At 39.0% G+C, this 15,277-nt stretch overlaps 1 protein-coding gene across 11 annotated transcripts in view; it reads right to left on the bottom strand.

Annotated features, from left to right (window-relative positions):
- PCNX1 (pecanex 1) overlaps positions 1-15,277 on the bottom strand; it is a 188,854-nt gene that overhangs the window by 135,745 nt on the left and 37,832 nt on the right. For 9 of the 11 annotated variants that reach the window (XR_007911684.3, XR_016226549.1, XM_051826049.3 and 6 more), the window contains exons 2-3: positions 12,591-12,799; positions 1,336-1,441 (exon numbers count right to left, since the gene is read on the bottom strand). Coding sequence is in view for 9 of the 11 variants with exons in the window: in XM_051826049.3 (XP_051682009.2) it covers positions 1,336-1,441; positions 12,591-12,799 (315 nt within the window). In the remaining 2 variants the exon portion in view is untranslated. Of the gene's footprint in view, positions 1-1,335; positions 1,442-4,827; positions 4,938-12,590; positions 12,800-15,277 lie in introns of those variants that run through there. The other 2 variants (XM_070065175.2, XM_070065176.2) reach the window with 1 other exon arrangement.

Here is a 15,277-nt window from a genome sequence, read left to right as displayed (position 1 = left end):
TCACACACTCAAAGACCTTTCCACTAGCTATGGAGTCATCCACTCAGAAGGCAAGCTGGAGTAACTGGGAGACACTCAGGATGAAAAAGGCAACTGTAGCAGGAAAACTCAGTGGAGGCTACACAATATGAGGCTTCAGCACACTTGTACAGTTACTGTATTAAGTTAAAAGTAAATGCTACAGAGCCTGCGCTGTGGAGAAGCAGGTAAAGCTGCTGCCTGCAGTGCCGGCATCCCATAGGGGCACCGGTTTGAGTCCTGGCTGCTCTACTTCCAATCCAGCTCTCTGCTATGGCCTAGGAAAGCAGTAGAAGATGGCCCAAGTCCTTGGGCCCCTGCACCCACGTGGGAGACCTGAAAGAAGCTCTTGGCTCCTGGCTTCTGATCGGCATAGCTCCGCCCATTGCGGCCAACTGGGGAGTGAACCATCAGATGGAAGACCTCTCTCTCTCTCTGCCTCTCCTCTTCTCTCTTTGTAACTCTTTAAAATAAGTCTTTAAAAAAAAAAAGTAAATGTTACATGACAGACATTAAAGCTGGCAAAAGCAGATTTACTTTCTACTTAATGCTCCTCAGTTAACAGCATGAACACTGAAAATTTTGAGCAAGCTCTTTTTTTCTTTTTCCTGGACTGTTTAGACCAGGGATAACTGTAGAAAAAAATACTATACCTCTCCAATGCAATTAATGTAAAGGTCATTAACAGCATAAGCCAAGAAGCTAAATTTCCAAAGAGCAACTACTACAGCTGAATTGAGCAGAACTATATACCCAGGAAAGGGTATGTGGTGTGTGCTCAGCAAACATGTACTTAATTAATGTGAAATGTCAGTTTAAAATAAGAATACTGATGAGGCCGGCGCCGCAGCTAACTAGGCTAATCCTCCGCCTTGCGGCGCTGGTACACCGGGTTCTAGTCCCCGGTCAGGGTGCCGGATTCTGTTCTGGTTGCCCCTCTTCCAGGCCAGCTCTCTGCTGTGGCCCAGGAGTGCAGTGGAGGATGGCCCAAGTATTGGGCCCTGCACCCCATGGGAGACCAGGAGAAGTACCTGGCTCCTGCCATCGGATCAGCGCAGTGCGCTGGCTGCAGCACACTGGCCGCGGCGGCCATTGGAGGGTGAACCAATGGCAAAGGAAGACCTTTCTCTCTGTATCTCTCTCTCACTGTCCACTCTGCCTGTCAAAAAAAGAATACTGATGAAAGATCATAAGCAGTCAGAAAACTAAGAATCAAAACAATAAATGCAAACATCAACTGACTGTTACAGGCATGAACATAACAGTGAGCACTATCAGGAGAGGGAAAAGGTAAAATAAAATAGCACAGGTTCCTACCTGGTTGCTTGGATCTAGCCCAGCATATGAATTTCTTGAACTACAACCAACTGGGGGTGTGGCCTCACGAATGAACTCAGACATTTCAATCCCTCCGCCAGGGTCACTGTGGAGAAAAACAGAGCAACTGTCATGATTCTGGCACTTATGATTTATTTCTTTATTATTTCTTAAGTTATACCTTTTCCTATAAAACTTAGAGGTTCTGATTTTTAATACAGCAAAGAGAAGTAAAGAATGAACATTCTTCATTTATAAATCTGATAACTGTTCTATAACCATATCATTTCAAAATATTTAAAACTCTTATCCCAAACTGTACAAATCCAACATTAGAAACTAACCTTAATTACAACTACAGTACAGTAAATATTTTATGATATGTGCCATAAGACTACTCTAGCAAAGAAATGATTGCCTTTGTTTCCCAAGAGCAAATAGAAATTAGTCAACTGCCAACACAGAAAGTAATCAGCATTACTTTAACTGACTGAGCTGCAGGACACAATGATGAACATACAAGTATGAGAACAGTACCAGCATCCCATATGTGTGCTGGTTTGAGTCCTGGCTGTTCCACTTCCAATCTAGCTCCCTGCTAATGGCCTGGGAATGCAGAGGAAGATGGCCCAAGTACTTGGGTCCCTGCACCCAAGTGGAAGACCCAGAAGAAGCTTCTGGCTCCCGGCTTTGGGTCGATCCAGCTCCAGCCATTGCGGCTACTTGGAGAGTGAGTCAGCAGATGGAAGATCTCAATCTCTCTTGATCTCTCTCTCTCTGCCTGTCCCTCTCTGTAACTCTGCCTTTCAAATAAATAAATGAATCCTTAAAAAAATCAACTAACAAAAACTATTAAAAGCTGGCTGAAAGAAGGGAGGCAAACTCATGATAGGATTGAAACTGCATCCTGACACATCTAAAGACATCCCTCATAGAAAGACTTCTCAATCACATGAGTCAAAAACTCTCTTAAGCCTGACTGGCTGGGGCAGTCAAAAGATACAGACAAAACAGAATTTGCTTCCAAGTATATCTTTCATTTATCATGACAGCAGTTTGAATTCTAGTATTTTATTATTAATTATTAATGGCCTCTAACTATAATGTCCTTGTTTGCTTAATTGGCTCCTAAGTCTACACCATTGACTATAATTAGCTATCTAATGTTCAATAATGAACCTAGCTTTCTAACTTGCTCTTCATTTATAAAAATAAAAATAAACCACACTGGGAGTGGGGTGACTATAGTTCATGTAACTGAGAGAGCTAACAGGCTCCAAACACAGGAAGGGATAGGGAAATGGAATGGCTCATTGCCAGATTTGATTGGCTTACAAAGGATATTATGCATTCAACCCCACAAAAATGTACAAGCACTACATGTTAATCAAAAAACTTTTTAACAGGGACCTGCACTGTGTTATAGCAGGTAAAGCCATCACTTGTGACACCAGCATCCCATATGGGCACTGGTCTTAGTCCTGGCTGCTCCACTTCCAATCCAGCTTCCTGCTGATGGCCTGGGAAAGCAAGGCCCAAGAGTTTGGGTCCCTACCCACCATATGGGAGACTTGGATGAAGCTCCAGGTTCCTGGCTTCAGCTTGGTTGCTATTGCAGCCATCTGGGGAGTGAACCAGAAGACAGAAGATCTCTCTCTGTCTCTCCCTCTCTCTTGTGTAACTCTTTCAAATAAATCACATCTTTACAAAAAAAAAAAAAAGGCAAACCAAAAACTCTTAATGAAATAATTTAAAAACATAGGGGCCAGTGCTATAGTGAGTTAAGCTACCACCTAGAACACCACCACCCTACCTGAATACCAGTTTGAGTCCCAGCTGTTCCTCTTCCATTACAACTGCAACTGTTGTAGCCACTTGGGGAATTAACCAGTGGATAAAAAGCCAATCCCTCTAACTCTGCCTCTCAAATAAATAAAAAACATAAAACGACCTGAAACTCAGTCACAAACTTAATGGCCAAGTCAGTGCCTACATACCCACATGTAGGAAGAGTAGAATATCCTCAAGTCTGTGAGCTGTTGGGTGGTGACTCACACAAACCATAGAAAAATGTAAAGTGTGTACAGTGTATACAGAGGCAGATGCTACAGCAGTGAGTTCGTGATGAATGAGAACCAGTTACCATACTCTGAACTCCACTGAATATATCCTCTAAGTTGCAGAGGGCAAGGTGAAGAAAAAGAATAAAATAACACCAGAGAAAGGATAAGAGAGCCGATGTACCCATTTAAACTGTGTAACACAATGGCTTTTAGTATATTCATAAAGCTATTAAACCATCAGTTCTAGAACATTTTAACACCTCAAAAACAAGCCCTTTTAACTACTACTCTCCTTACCTTTGCCATCCTCCCCAGCCTTGGTAGCCACTCATCTATTTTCTGTCTCTACAGCTTTAGCTAATCTGGACATTTGATATAAATGGAATTATATAGTACATGATCAATTGTGCCTGGCTTCTTTCACTTAGTATGTTTTCAAGGCTCACCCACATGGTAGCATGTGTCAGTACTTCATTCCTTTTTCTGGCCTTACAATACTGCACTGCATGGATAGACCTCAGCTGATGGACAGTCTTGCCCAACTTTATATACATCCCTTCTGATGGTAAGATGAAATGACTGCAATCTAAATGTGAAGTTATTAATAATAAACAAACACAAATATATACTAAGTACTAGTTATACTCTAATCATAGGAATATAATAGGTCTCAGAAAAGGAATGTAATAGATCTCAGAAAAGGTCATTCATGTATGGAGTTCAGGTACAAGAGCAAGCTACAGGTAATACTTAGCACTCTACAGTGTCTACAATGTGTCAACATATCTGGTCTTTTCTCCACAAACCTAAATGGATGTATACTCAGAACCAGTGAGAACTAAGACAAGGTGTGAACACAAGATCTGTAAACTCTAAACTCTTCTATAAGAAGACACACTGACTTTCAAATTGGCATTTGAAGTTCTCTTTGCAGTTCAAAATCAAAAGTCGGCATCAGTATTCAGAACAAGATATCTTTACTGCAGCACCACTGACATTTTGGAGTTACTTAATTCTTGATTGCAGCAGACTGTCCTGTGCACTGCAGCATCCCTGGCCTTTACCCACCAGATACCAGCAGCATCCCCCAACTTGCAACAGTCAAAACCAGCTCCAAAGGTCCCCTGCGGGGCAAATCACTCTCCATTGAGAAACAATGATCTAGACCTATTAGTCAATGGTGTTCATCAAGTGGGAAGAAAGGCAGTGTTAAAGGAACAAAGATATAAAGAAAAAAAATGGACAGATCCTACATATATACATATTCCTCTAGCAAAATTTCTGTACTTTTATCCACAAGTTTAGAAGTCGAATTTTTAGCCAATGGAAAGATGTTCTAAGTACAGCTAAACATACAAAATGGCTGAACGAGAGTTTGTTTTATCAGCAAGAATTGGAGGTTTTTAGCAATGGAGATTTCAGCACATACCTGGAAAGCACAGTAGTTTATAATTCGCACAGAGGCAAAGTGGGCTACTGCAGTAAGCAATACACCAAATTCAGGGAATCTCTACCTTTATGCCTTAATTTCCCCATCTGTTAAAAAAAAAACACAAACCAGGTACAGGGAAAGGCAGAAAAGCAGAAGGGGCCTAACCCAAGTTATAGAGGAGACTTCACAAGCTAAATTTTGATTATCATTATCATATTAACTACTTATGCCCAAGCCTTGATCAAAAACTTCACAGCATCATTATGGTACAAAGTTTACAAATCTAATCTGGATTATAATGATGCTCACAAAAATATGATAAAAAGAGTCCCTAAACAGAAAAACTCAGCCTAAAATTCAACTTCATAAAGCTTGTATTACAAGCATTATTGCCATGAGAAATAGGAAAAATACAGTCTGTCTCTAAAATATTTGCATTCAAATCCTAAAATTCAATGTGCTAAAGCACTAGAAACAAAACACAAACATTAATGACTTTGACTCCTTCTCTAAGACAAAGATCTTTCAGCATTTTTCATCTGCTTTACCACATAAAAGGCCAATGAGAACCAAGGTTCAAGCAGTCCTACTCTATTTACTCATTTACACAACTGTCATATGATTGACAGCTATGGTGTACCAAGTATAGTGACAAGCTCTAGAAATAAAAGTGTATGCTTTTTGATTGATTTACTTCCCTCTAAACAGAATGTGAGGATTACAAGTAGGAGGTTAAACAAAAAGAGATGACAAAACCAAAAATCTACAAAGATCTTACTTAATGGTAAAACTTAAAAACATTCTAACATTAGGGAAAAAACAGACAAGAATGGACACTATTACTGTTTCAATTTAAAGCATGTGTTAGATGTCATAACCACCAACAACAAAAAATAATAAGAAGTGTAAGGACTAGAAATAAAATTCATCATTTCTAAAATACCAAGAAATGACAAAATATTATAATTAATAAGGAGCTTAGTAAGGTTGCTGAATACAAAGTAAACTGCTGTATTTAAGGAGGAAAACTAAAGATGTAAAAAAATTTTGTGACAAAGAAAAATATTACAAGAATGATTTAGTAAGTTTCCTTTAAATGAAGAAAACGGTAAAACTTTACTGAAAGACATTTTGAAAGACAACCGAGAGATTTAACATTGTAGATAAAAATTCTCAGCAGAATGATCTACATATCCAATGAAACATCAATACAAATACCAAGTTCTCACGAAACTGCCTAGTAGATACCAACTTTGTTTCAAAGAGAAGAGGCAAGAACAGCAAAGTCACTCCTAAGGAACAAGGTAATAGGGTTGCTCTACCAGATGCTCCATTATACAGTGAAACCCCAGTAATGAGGATAGTGTAGGAAAGGCTCAACTGATCAACAACTAGATCTACCCAGCAGAAAACAGCACCCAGAGACATACCACCACACACAGGGACTTGACTTACAACTGAGACAGGACCTCAGATCATGAGGGAAAAGATAGTTCATTTAACAAATTCTGGGTAAACCAGTCATTCATAAAGAAAAAACAGTAAGTCTTAAATTCCTACCCAGCACTACAGACTAAAATAATTTCAGATAATATTCAAATGTGACAATAAAATGATAATGAAACTTTAAGACGTAAATATAGGATAGTATCTTTCTGACCTCTGTGGAGGGAATAGTTTCTTGACACAAAAATGCTAATTAGAAATGATAAATTATATTAAATTTAAGAATGTATAATAATCACAAGAAACATTAAGGAAAGAGAAATAAACCACAAACTAGAAGATATCCAAAATGTACATAACTAATAACAGTAGAATGAATGTACAAAAAATTCCATTAATAACAAAAATACAACTCCAAAGAAAAATGAAATAAATAAGTAGGAGGGCAAAGAATAAAAACCTAAATGGTACATAAACTCATGTAAAATAATGTACTCAACCTCCTTAATAATCAGAAAGATTAACTAAAAGTAACAATGAGAAGCATTTTACACTCAACTGAAGGCAAATTTCCCTTTAAGATTTTATTTATTTGAAAGGCAGAGTGAAAGAGAGAGGGAAAAGGAGAGACAGAGAAAGAGATCTTCCATCCTCTGGTTCACTTCCCAAGTGGCAGCAACAGCCAGGGCTGGGCCAGACTAAAGCCAGAAGCCAGGAACTCCATTTGGGTCTCTCACATCGGTGGCAGGGATCCAAGCACTTGGACTACCCTGTGGTGCTTTCCCAGGTGCGTTAGCATGGAGCTGGATGGGAAGCAGAGCAGATGGGACTCAACCAGAGCTCTGACATGGAGTGCCTGGCACTTTCACTGCACCACAACACGGGTCCCTAAATGCAATTAAAAAAAATTATTTATTTATTTCAAAATCAGAGTGGGGGGAGGGGAGAAAGAGAGAGAGAGCAACCTTCCATCACTCCCCAAATGGTCACAATGGTCAGGACTGCACCAGGCCGAAGCCAGGATCCCAGAGTTTATTCAGATTCTCCCACTGGGTTCAGGGGCTCAAGCAGTGAGCCATCTTCTGAGGCTTTCACCTAGCCCATTAGCTTGGAGCTCAATGAGAAGGCAGCTTTACCTAACATGCCATAACTTGAGCCCCTAAATGGCCAATTTTTAAAGGTTACCAATATCAAACATTGATAAAGATCTGGAAAGATAACTTTCACACATAAATGTTAGAGTGTAAATTGGCAAAAAACATTTTGGACAACAGTCTGGAATTATCTAATAAAATGGAACATGATAACTTTCAAAATAAATAAGTAAATTTTTTTTCAAAAAAAGAAAATGTCTTCTGAGCCAGGTTACATAAACTATGTATACACATGTACACACGAGCCAGGTTACAAAAACTATATATACACTCGAAGACACACAGAATAATGTGCTACCAGAGGAAAACCTGAAACACCTGATGGCTATGAACAGAAGAATGGGTAAATAGGTTGTTGCCATCCCTACAATGGTAGACAATTAAGAATAAACATGGATAAACTAACTACAAACACCAACAAGGGTTAGCCAGTAAGATACAGTGTAATGTGCATAAAAGTACCTCCAAAAAATACATTCTATATGATTCATTGTAGGATGTCCTAAAGCAGACATAATAAATAATATACTTAGGGATTATCTACAAAAATTTTATAACAGTAAAGAAAAGAGAATGATTCACACAAAATTAAAGATAGTCACTTTTGAGGGAAGGATGGCATGTAATGGGAAAAGTATGCATGGAGCTTATATAATTTATGTCTTACTTGTTAAGCTGTGCAGCAGGTAAATATTCATTTAATTATTAGTCTCTATACATTTATTTGATGTGCTGTTTGAAATATATATACTTGTGTTATAGGCACAGTAGGACTTGTCTCCCCAAAACTCACATCTTAATGTTACTGGTTAGACTTCAATGTCTTAATGTTATTGGTTAATGGATTAAGAGTGAAGAGCTGATCTAATTGTAGCAGCTAGGAGGCAGATCTGATGAAAGGTGTTCAGTAGGTCCCAGGAGGCGTGTCCTCAGAGGGTGGTTCTCAAGAGAGTTGATTATTATTCGAGCTCAAATTCAAGCCTAGGTTCTCTTCTGCTTCCTGGTTCACCTTGTGATTGTGCCTGCACAACCACCAGGACCAGCCTCCATGGACACTGGACCATACGGGTCTACCAAATCCTGAATTGTTATCTCTAAACGGTAAGCAAAACAACTCTTTTCTTTCACAGCAAGTTCCTCTTTACTTTTTAAAGTCACAAAAATCAGCCTAATACAATTTACATTTCATAATAAAAATTTTAATTAAAATGGAAAAACAATCCAATAACAAGAGCAACTAAATATATATATATATACACCTATATTATTTATATGTAAAATACCTAGAAATAATTAGAATAGTTATAGAGTGACAACCATGTCTCAAACTGTCTTAAGTGCCTTGCATATATTATCTAACATATCCCTGGCAATAATGCCATGACACAATACTATTATTTACCTCATTGTTGTGATGTGGATTCAAAGCATAAAATGCTTAATTTCTCCAAGAGTATACAATTAGGAAGTGATATGCATCTCAGCCAACTAAGTGCAGAGTCTACATTGTGTTTGCTTACTCATCATAACAGCATACATTTATTAATAGAAATTAACAGAAAAAGTAGATTCAGGAAATATGCAGAATGCATTAAAATCTGAAATTTTGAGACATAAATGGTAAGTGAATAATTGGATGAAAATGGAAATAAATGGAAACCTCATCCATGTCCCTGGATGAAACTTCCCATTTTAAAGGTTAAGTTTCTCCAATTTCATACAAATACTATCAAAACCCTAACAGAATTGTTTTGGAAGATGAGCACACAGAGGGACATCTCACAGAAAAATAAGTGAAGGGGCCAGTGCTGTGGCATAGCAGGTTAAGCCCTCGCCTGCAGCACCAGCATCCCCTATGGGCATCGGTTCAAGTCCTGGCTGCTCCACTTGTGATGCAGCTCCCTACTAATGGCCTGAGAAAGCAGTGGGAAGACGGTCCAAGTGCTCGGGCCCCTGCATCATGTGGGATACCCTGAAGAAGTGCCTAGCTCCTGGCTTCAGATAGGTCCAGCTCTGCCGCTGCAGCCGCCACTTGGGGAGTGAACCAGCAGATGGAAGACCTCTCTCTGTATGTAACTCTGCCTCTCAAATACATAAAAATTAAAAAAAAAAGTATATGCATGAAAACAATCAAGATAATACTGAAAAACAAAACATGGAAAAGGGATTTCCAAAGCCAAACATAAAGCTACTATGAGAGACTCAGATGGGGTTACTGTCTCCCAGCCTGGGATTTTGAAGCCATTTGGGGACTGAACTAACAGACAAAAGATCTCCTTCTCTACACCTCTGCCTTTCCCTTTCCCTTTCTCTCTCTCTCTCTCTCTCACTGTGCCTTTCAAATAAATAAAATAAATCTTAAAAAAAAAAGTAAGTAAGTATAATGTGAAGAACAAAACAGACAGGAAGAACAATGGGACAGAGAACAAACATCAGACACTGACATCAGTACAGTCAGCCCTCCATATCCACAGGTTCTGTTTCCCCAGATTCAACCAACTGCCAATGAAAATATTTTATTCCTTAAATAATCTAGTATAACAACTCTATTCACACAGCACTTACATTCCATTAGGTAATACAATACAGGAGGATAAGCACAGGTTGTATGCAAGTATTACTTGATTTTATAAGAGACTAAACCATCTGTGGATTTTGGTATCTGCAAGGAATCCTGGAACCAATCCCCCTCAGACAGCAAAAGACAACTGTATGCATATGTATGTTACATGAAAAATAAAGCATCTAAATTACTGGAGAAAAATGCATTATTTAATAAATGGTGTTATGACATATCTAAACAAAGAATGTTAAGTTGACAATTTAAGAGAAAAATATGATAAAATAGTGAAAGTACATATAAGAGAATATATATATGATTTGAGGATAGGGAAAACTTCTTATCAAGGTCAGAAAAACAGACACAGAAAAGGCCACATAAAAAATAAACTATGATATATAAAAGATATATAAAATGCTATAAACTGAGGAAAAGTACTTGACACAGAGGATAATACCCTTCATAAATAACCTCTCCAAATCAATAGCAAAAAAAAATTAACCCACAGAAAAATACTGATTTTAGTCACAAAACAAGTATAAATGAAAGAACACAAGAAAAATGCTTCCATTTCATTAGTAATCCATAAATGGAAAAATTCAACTATGAGATACAGATCAGTTTTGTCAAATTATTCAGTGTTGCCAAAAGTGCAATTAAAGAGGCCTTCAGACAGCTAAACACAGTAGTCAAAAGGTAAAATCAAGCAGGCATTTGGCTCAGCAGTTCAGACACCGCTTGAAATGCCCATATCCAATGTCAGATCTCCTGGGTTTGGTCCCTGCTCTGCTTCGTGCATTGTGGGAGTCAGCAGGTAATAGCTCAAGTACTTGGATCCTGCAACCTACATGAGAGGCCTGAATTGTTACCCGGCTCCTGGTTTCAGTCTGGTGTAGCTGTAGCTGTTGCAGGAATTTGGAGAGTGAACCAAGAACGGGAGATGTCTCTGTCTCTCTCTGTCTTCCCAATGAGTAAGGACAAATAATTTTTAAGTGTCTCAGTGATCTTTCTAATACTTAACTTGAAATTTGAAAATAACTGAAATAACTAAAAATAGGATAGTTAATTCATGATAAATACACAAAATGGAATATTGTGGTTAATAAAAATATAACACAGAAAAAGTGATTTTACTACTTCAAATATTTGCTGAGTATCTTCAAACACTAGATGCTTAGTCAGGACCTGGGAATATAATAATTCATAAGAAAAACAAGGGTCCATGGGACTGGCCCTGTGGTGTAGTTGATAAAGCCACCATCTGCAGTGCCAGCATCCCATATGGGTGCCATTTAGAGTCCCAGCTGCTCCACTTCCAATCCAGCTCTCTGCTGTGGCCTGGGAAAGCAGCAGAAGATGGCCCAAGTCCTTGGGCCCCTACACTTGCATGGAAGACTCAGGGGAGGCTCCTGGCTTCGGTCAGCGCAGCTCCGGCTGTTGCAGCCAATTGGGGAGTGAACCAGCAGATGGAAGACAGCTCTCTCTCTGACTCTCCTTCTGTGTGTAACTCTGACTTTCAAATAAATAAATAAAAATCTTAAAAGAAAAAAAATAGAAAAACAAGGCCCCAGCCCTCAAAAAGTTCATAAATGCAATAAATGATCAAGTAAGATAATTCCATATAGAGATTAGTGCAATGAACAATATTGTAACCTAGGTAAAATATCTGTTAAACAAACATATAGGATAATCATGCTAAAAATAAAGAAAAATGTAACTGAAAAGGGATAAACAAGGCTTTTAAAGCACTGAAAGGTATTTTATTATTTAATGCCCTGACCCCTGAACTATTTTATATTATTCTGAGTGGGAACACGACATTCTGGTATCTTTCTCACCTTGGTTTCCACACTTGTAAGTCAAGAGTAACAACAGCATCTATCTCATAGAACTGTTCTAAGGTCTGAATTGAGCTAATGTGTGTTTAAGTGTTCACCCAGAAAACACTTTAAGATTTACAGGAGTACTACCTAATTACTTCTCTAGGGTTATAGTAAATGACTATGAATAAAGCAAATGCCTCTCCAAAAGAGAAAGGTGAGTTGAGCCAGGGCAACGTGATACAATGTGAGTGAGCAACAGAAGGATACTTCAGCTTGGGCAGGAAGAGAAAGCCTCTAGGAGGAGGCAAGATCTACCCATGTGAACCTGAGGAAGTCATTTTTGTGAAGACACAGTAAGGAATAGGTAACTTTCTGAGTAAAGAATATAAGCCTGAAAGATAATCATGGAAGATTAAAACCACAGATTACAGATGTCAAGTAAAATATCATAATTTGCTTAAGATAAATCTACATTTTCTATATACGTGTACATTTTTTAAATGCTGAGATTTGTCAGTCGTAATTATTTCCTTACACTATTTTTCTTTGGTTTTGGTCTTTGACAAAACTATCACACCACAGCATATTGTCTAACTTGCTCAGTAATGAGGCCAAGAATATTGATTTAATCCCCCAAACATACCAATCAGCTTTGTCCTGTTTTAACACTACAATCTGTACTTGTAATATCTTATAAAGAGAACAACACTATAAACGTATCACTATACAAATACCATTATCTACAGCATACAAACTGAGTGGCACAGGCTGCCTTACCTGGGTCCATTGCTGTCTTTTCTCCTGGTTGAACAGTTGCCTTGTTCAGCTTTGGCTCGCTGATCTGTGAACTCATTTGCACTCCTGTCTACAATTTCTCCAGCATCAAGTGCTCTGTGTAGTCGATAGTTGACCATCTTCAGAACAATGAAAACAGCAGCTATCACAGGACAATAAACTGCTACTATGATCATGGAAGAAGGAAGGGCCTTTAGGAAAAACAAAATAAAAATATACAATTTTAATATTCTAAATTCTATTCAATTACAGAAATGTTTTTAAAATTATAAACATGTGTTCATATACAAAGTAACAACTATATTACTAGTGCTAAGTTGCAAAGTTTAAGACTCGGGGTTGGCGTTGTAAACCACTGCCTGCAATGACACAGTCCCAGATAAGCACTGGTTCAAGTCCCAGCTGCTCCATTTCTGATCCAGCTTCCTGCTAATGCATCTGGGAAAGCAGTGGAGGACGATCCAAGTGCTTAGGCCCCTGCACCCATGTGGGAGATCCAGATAATGCGTGTGGCTTCTGGCTTCGGCCTGGCCCAGCCCCAGCCACTGTGGCCATTTGGGGAGTGAATCAGCAGATAGAAGATCTCTCTCTCTGTAACTCTGCCTTTCAAATACATGAAATAAATCTCTTAAAAAAATGTTTAAGCCTGAACTGCTCAATACAAAAGTCCCAATCATATGTGAATACTCAGCCCTTGAAATGTGGTTAGCTTGAAATGTGCACTGAGAATTAAAAAAAACACACTGGATTTCAAAGCAGCAGCATAAAAGAGTAAAACATCTTCGTTTTATGTGGATTATGCGTTGAGACAATATTTAGACTACACTGAGCTAACAGAAAACATCACTGAGAGCAATTTCATCTGTTTCTTTTAACTTAATGTGGGTACTAAATTTTTTTTAATTACCTGTGTGACCTGCGTTACATTTCTGCTGGATAGCGCTGGCTTACAGTCCATGACAAAAAGCTTATAATATAACTGGCAAGCTAAAATATCACATTACACTCTATCTGAATAAATCAAGTTCATGAACCAACTAGAATCTCTATTTATGTGCTCTTTTAAGAATAAAACATTGTAATAATAAAATAAAAATAAATAAATAAAACAAATAAATAAGATAAATAAAATGAACATATTAAGAATAAAAACATGTGCTCTTTTAAGAATAAAACATTTTCGGGGCTGGCACTGTGGCTCAGTGGGTTAAAGCCCTGGCCTGAAGCGCCAGTATGCCATATGGGCGCCGGTTCAAGTCCCGGCTGCTCCTCTTCCGATCAGCTTTAAATGTTACTTTTGGAAAGAGCTGAGTTCAAAGCTCTTAGATGTTTAATAAGTGATCAATCTAACAATCATTACAAAAACTAAAGTGCCATAAACAACCTTTTCTGGACTCCCTCACACACACACACTTGAATTGTTTGACACATACAATCATACACATCACTTACAGAATTTACCAACAATCCTGTGTGATGCTGGTTTCCATGTGAAATGCTCACATAAGAACTATAGTACTTGGCTCTGGCACTGTGGCACAATGGGGTAAAGCCCTGGCTCATAGCACCAGCATCCCATATGAACACTGGTTTGAGTCCCAGCTGCTCCACTTACAATCCAGCTCCCTGTGAATGTGCCTGGGAAAGCCGTGGAGGATGGCCCAAGTGCTTGGGCCCCTGGACCCATGTAGGAGACTCAAAAGAAGCTCCTGGCTTCCAACTGATTCAGCTCCAGTCCTTGCAGCCACTTGGGGAGTAAACTAGTGGACGGAAGACTTTTCTTTCTCTCTCTCTCTCTCCTCTCTCTCTCCTTGTTCTGCTTTCTCTGTAACACTGCCTTTCAGATAAATAAATCTTCTATTTATCTTTCAGATAAATAAATCTTAAATAAAACTTTTTTGGGGGGAAGGGAGAACGATTTATTTTATTTATTTGAAAGACAGCATTAGAGAGAGAGGTAAAGACTGAGAGGTCTTCCATCTGCTGGTTCTCTCCCCATATGGTGGCAACGGCCAGAGCTGCTGAGTTGATCCAAAGCCAGAAGCCAGGAGTTTCTTCCAGGTCTCCTACATGGGTGCAGGGGCCCAAGCACTTGATCCATCTTCCACTGCTTTCCCAGGAGCATTAGCAGGGAGACGATCAGAAGTGGAACAGCCAGGACTTGAAACAGTACCCATATGGGATGCCAATGATGCCAGCTGGGGCTTTAACCTGCTGAACCGCGAGGTGGCTCCAGAACTATAATTCTTAGAGACCACTGAGTTCAACAAGCTCATTTCCAGAAAAGAAATGAAACCTATTTAATTTGAATGAGATGACCAAGATCACCTATCTTTTTTTTTTAACTTTTATTTAATAAATATATATTTCTGAAGTATAGCTTATGGATTACAGTGGCTTTCCCCCCCATAACTTCCTTCCCACCCGCAACCCTACCATCTCCTGCTCCCTCTCCCTTTCCATTCACATCAAGATTCATTTTCAATTATCTTTATATACAGAAGATCAATTTAGTATATATTAAGTAAAGATTTCGGCCGGCGCCACGGCTCACTAGGCTAATCCTCCGCCTAGCAGCACCGGCACACCGGGTTCTAGTCCCGGTCAGGGCGCCGGATTCTGTCCCGGTTGCCCCCCTTCCAGGCCAGCTCTCTGCTGTGGCCCAGGAG

The sequence above is a fragment of the Oryctolagus cuniculus genome, chromosome 20 (genome assembly GCF_051225735.1).
Source record: "Oryctolagus cuniculus isolate XC-2025 breed Fujian yellow rabbit chromosome 20, ASM5122573v1, whole genome shotgun sequence".
In the NCBI taxonomy this organism is placed as follows: Eukaryota; Metazoa; Chordata; class Mammalia; order Lagomorpha; family Leporidae; genus Oryctolagus; species Oryctolagus cuniculus.
The sequence above is the reverse complement of the archived record's forward strand: the minus strand, read 5'-3'. Positions and strand labels throughout refer to the sequence as shown.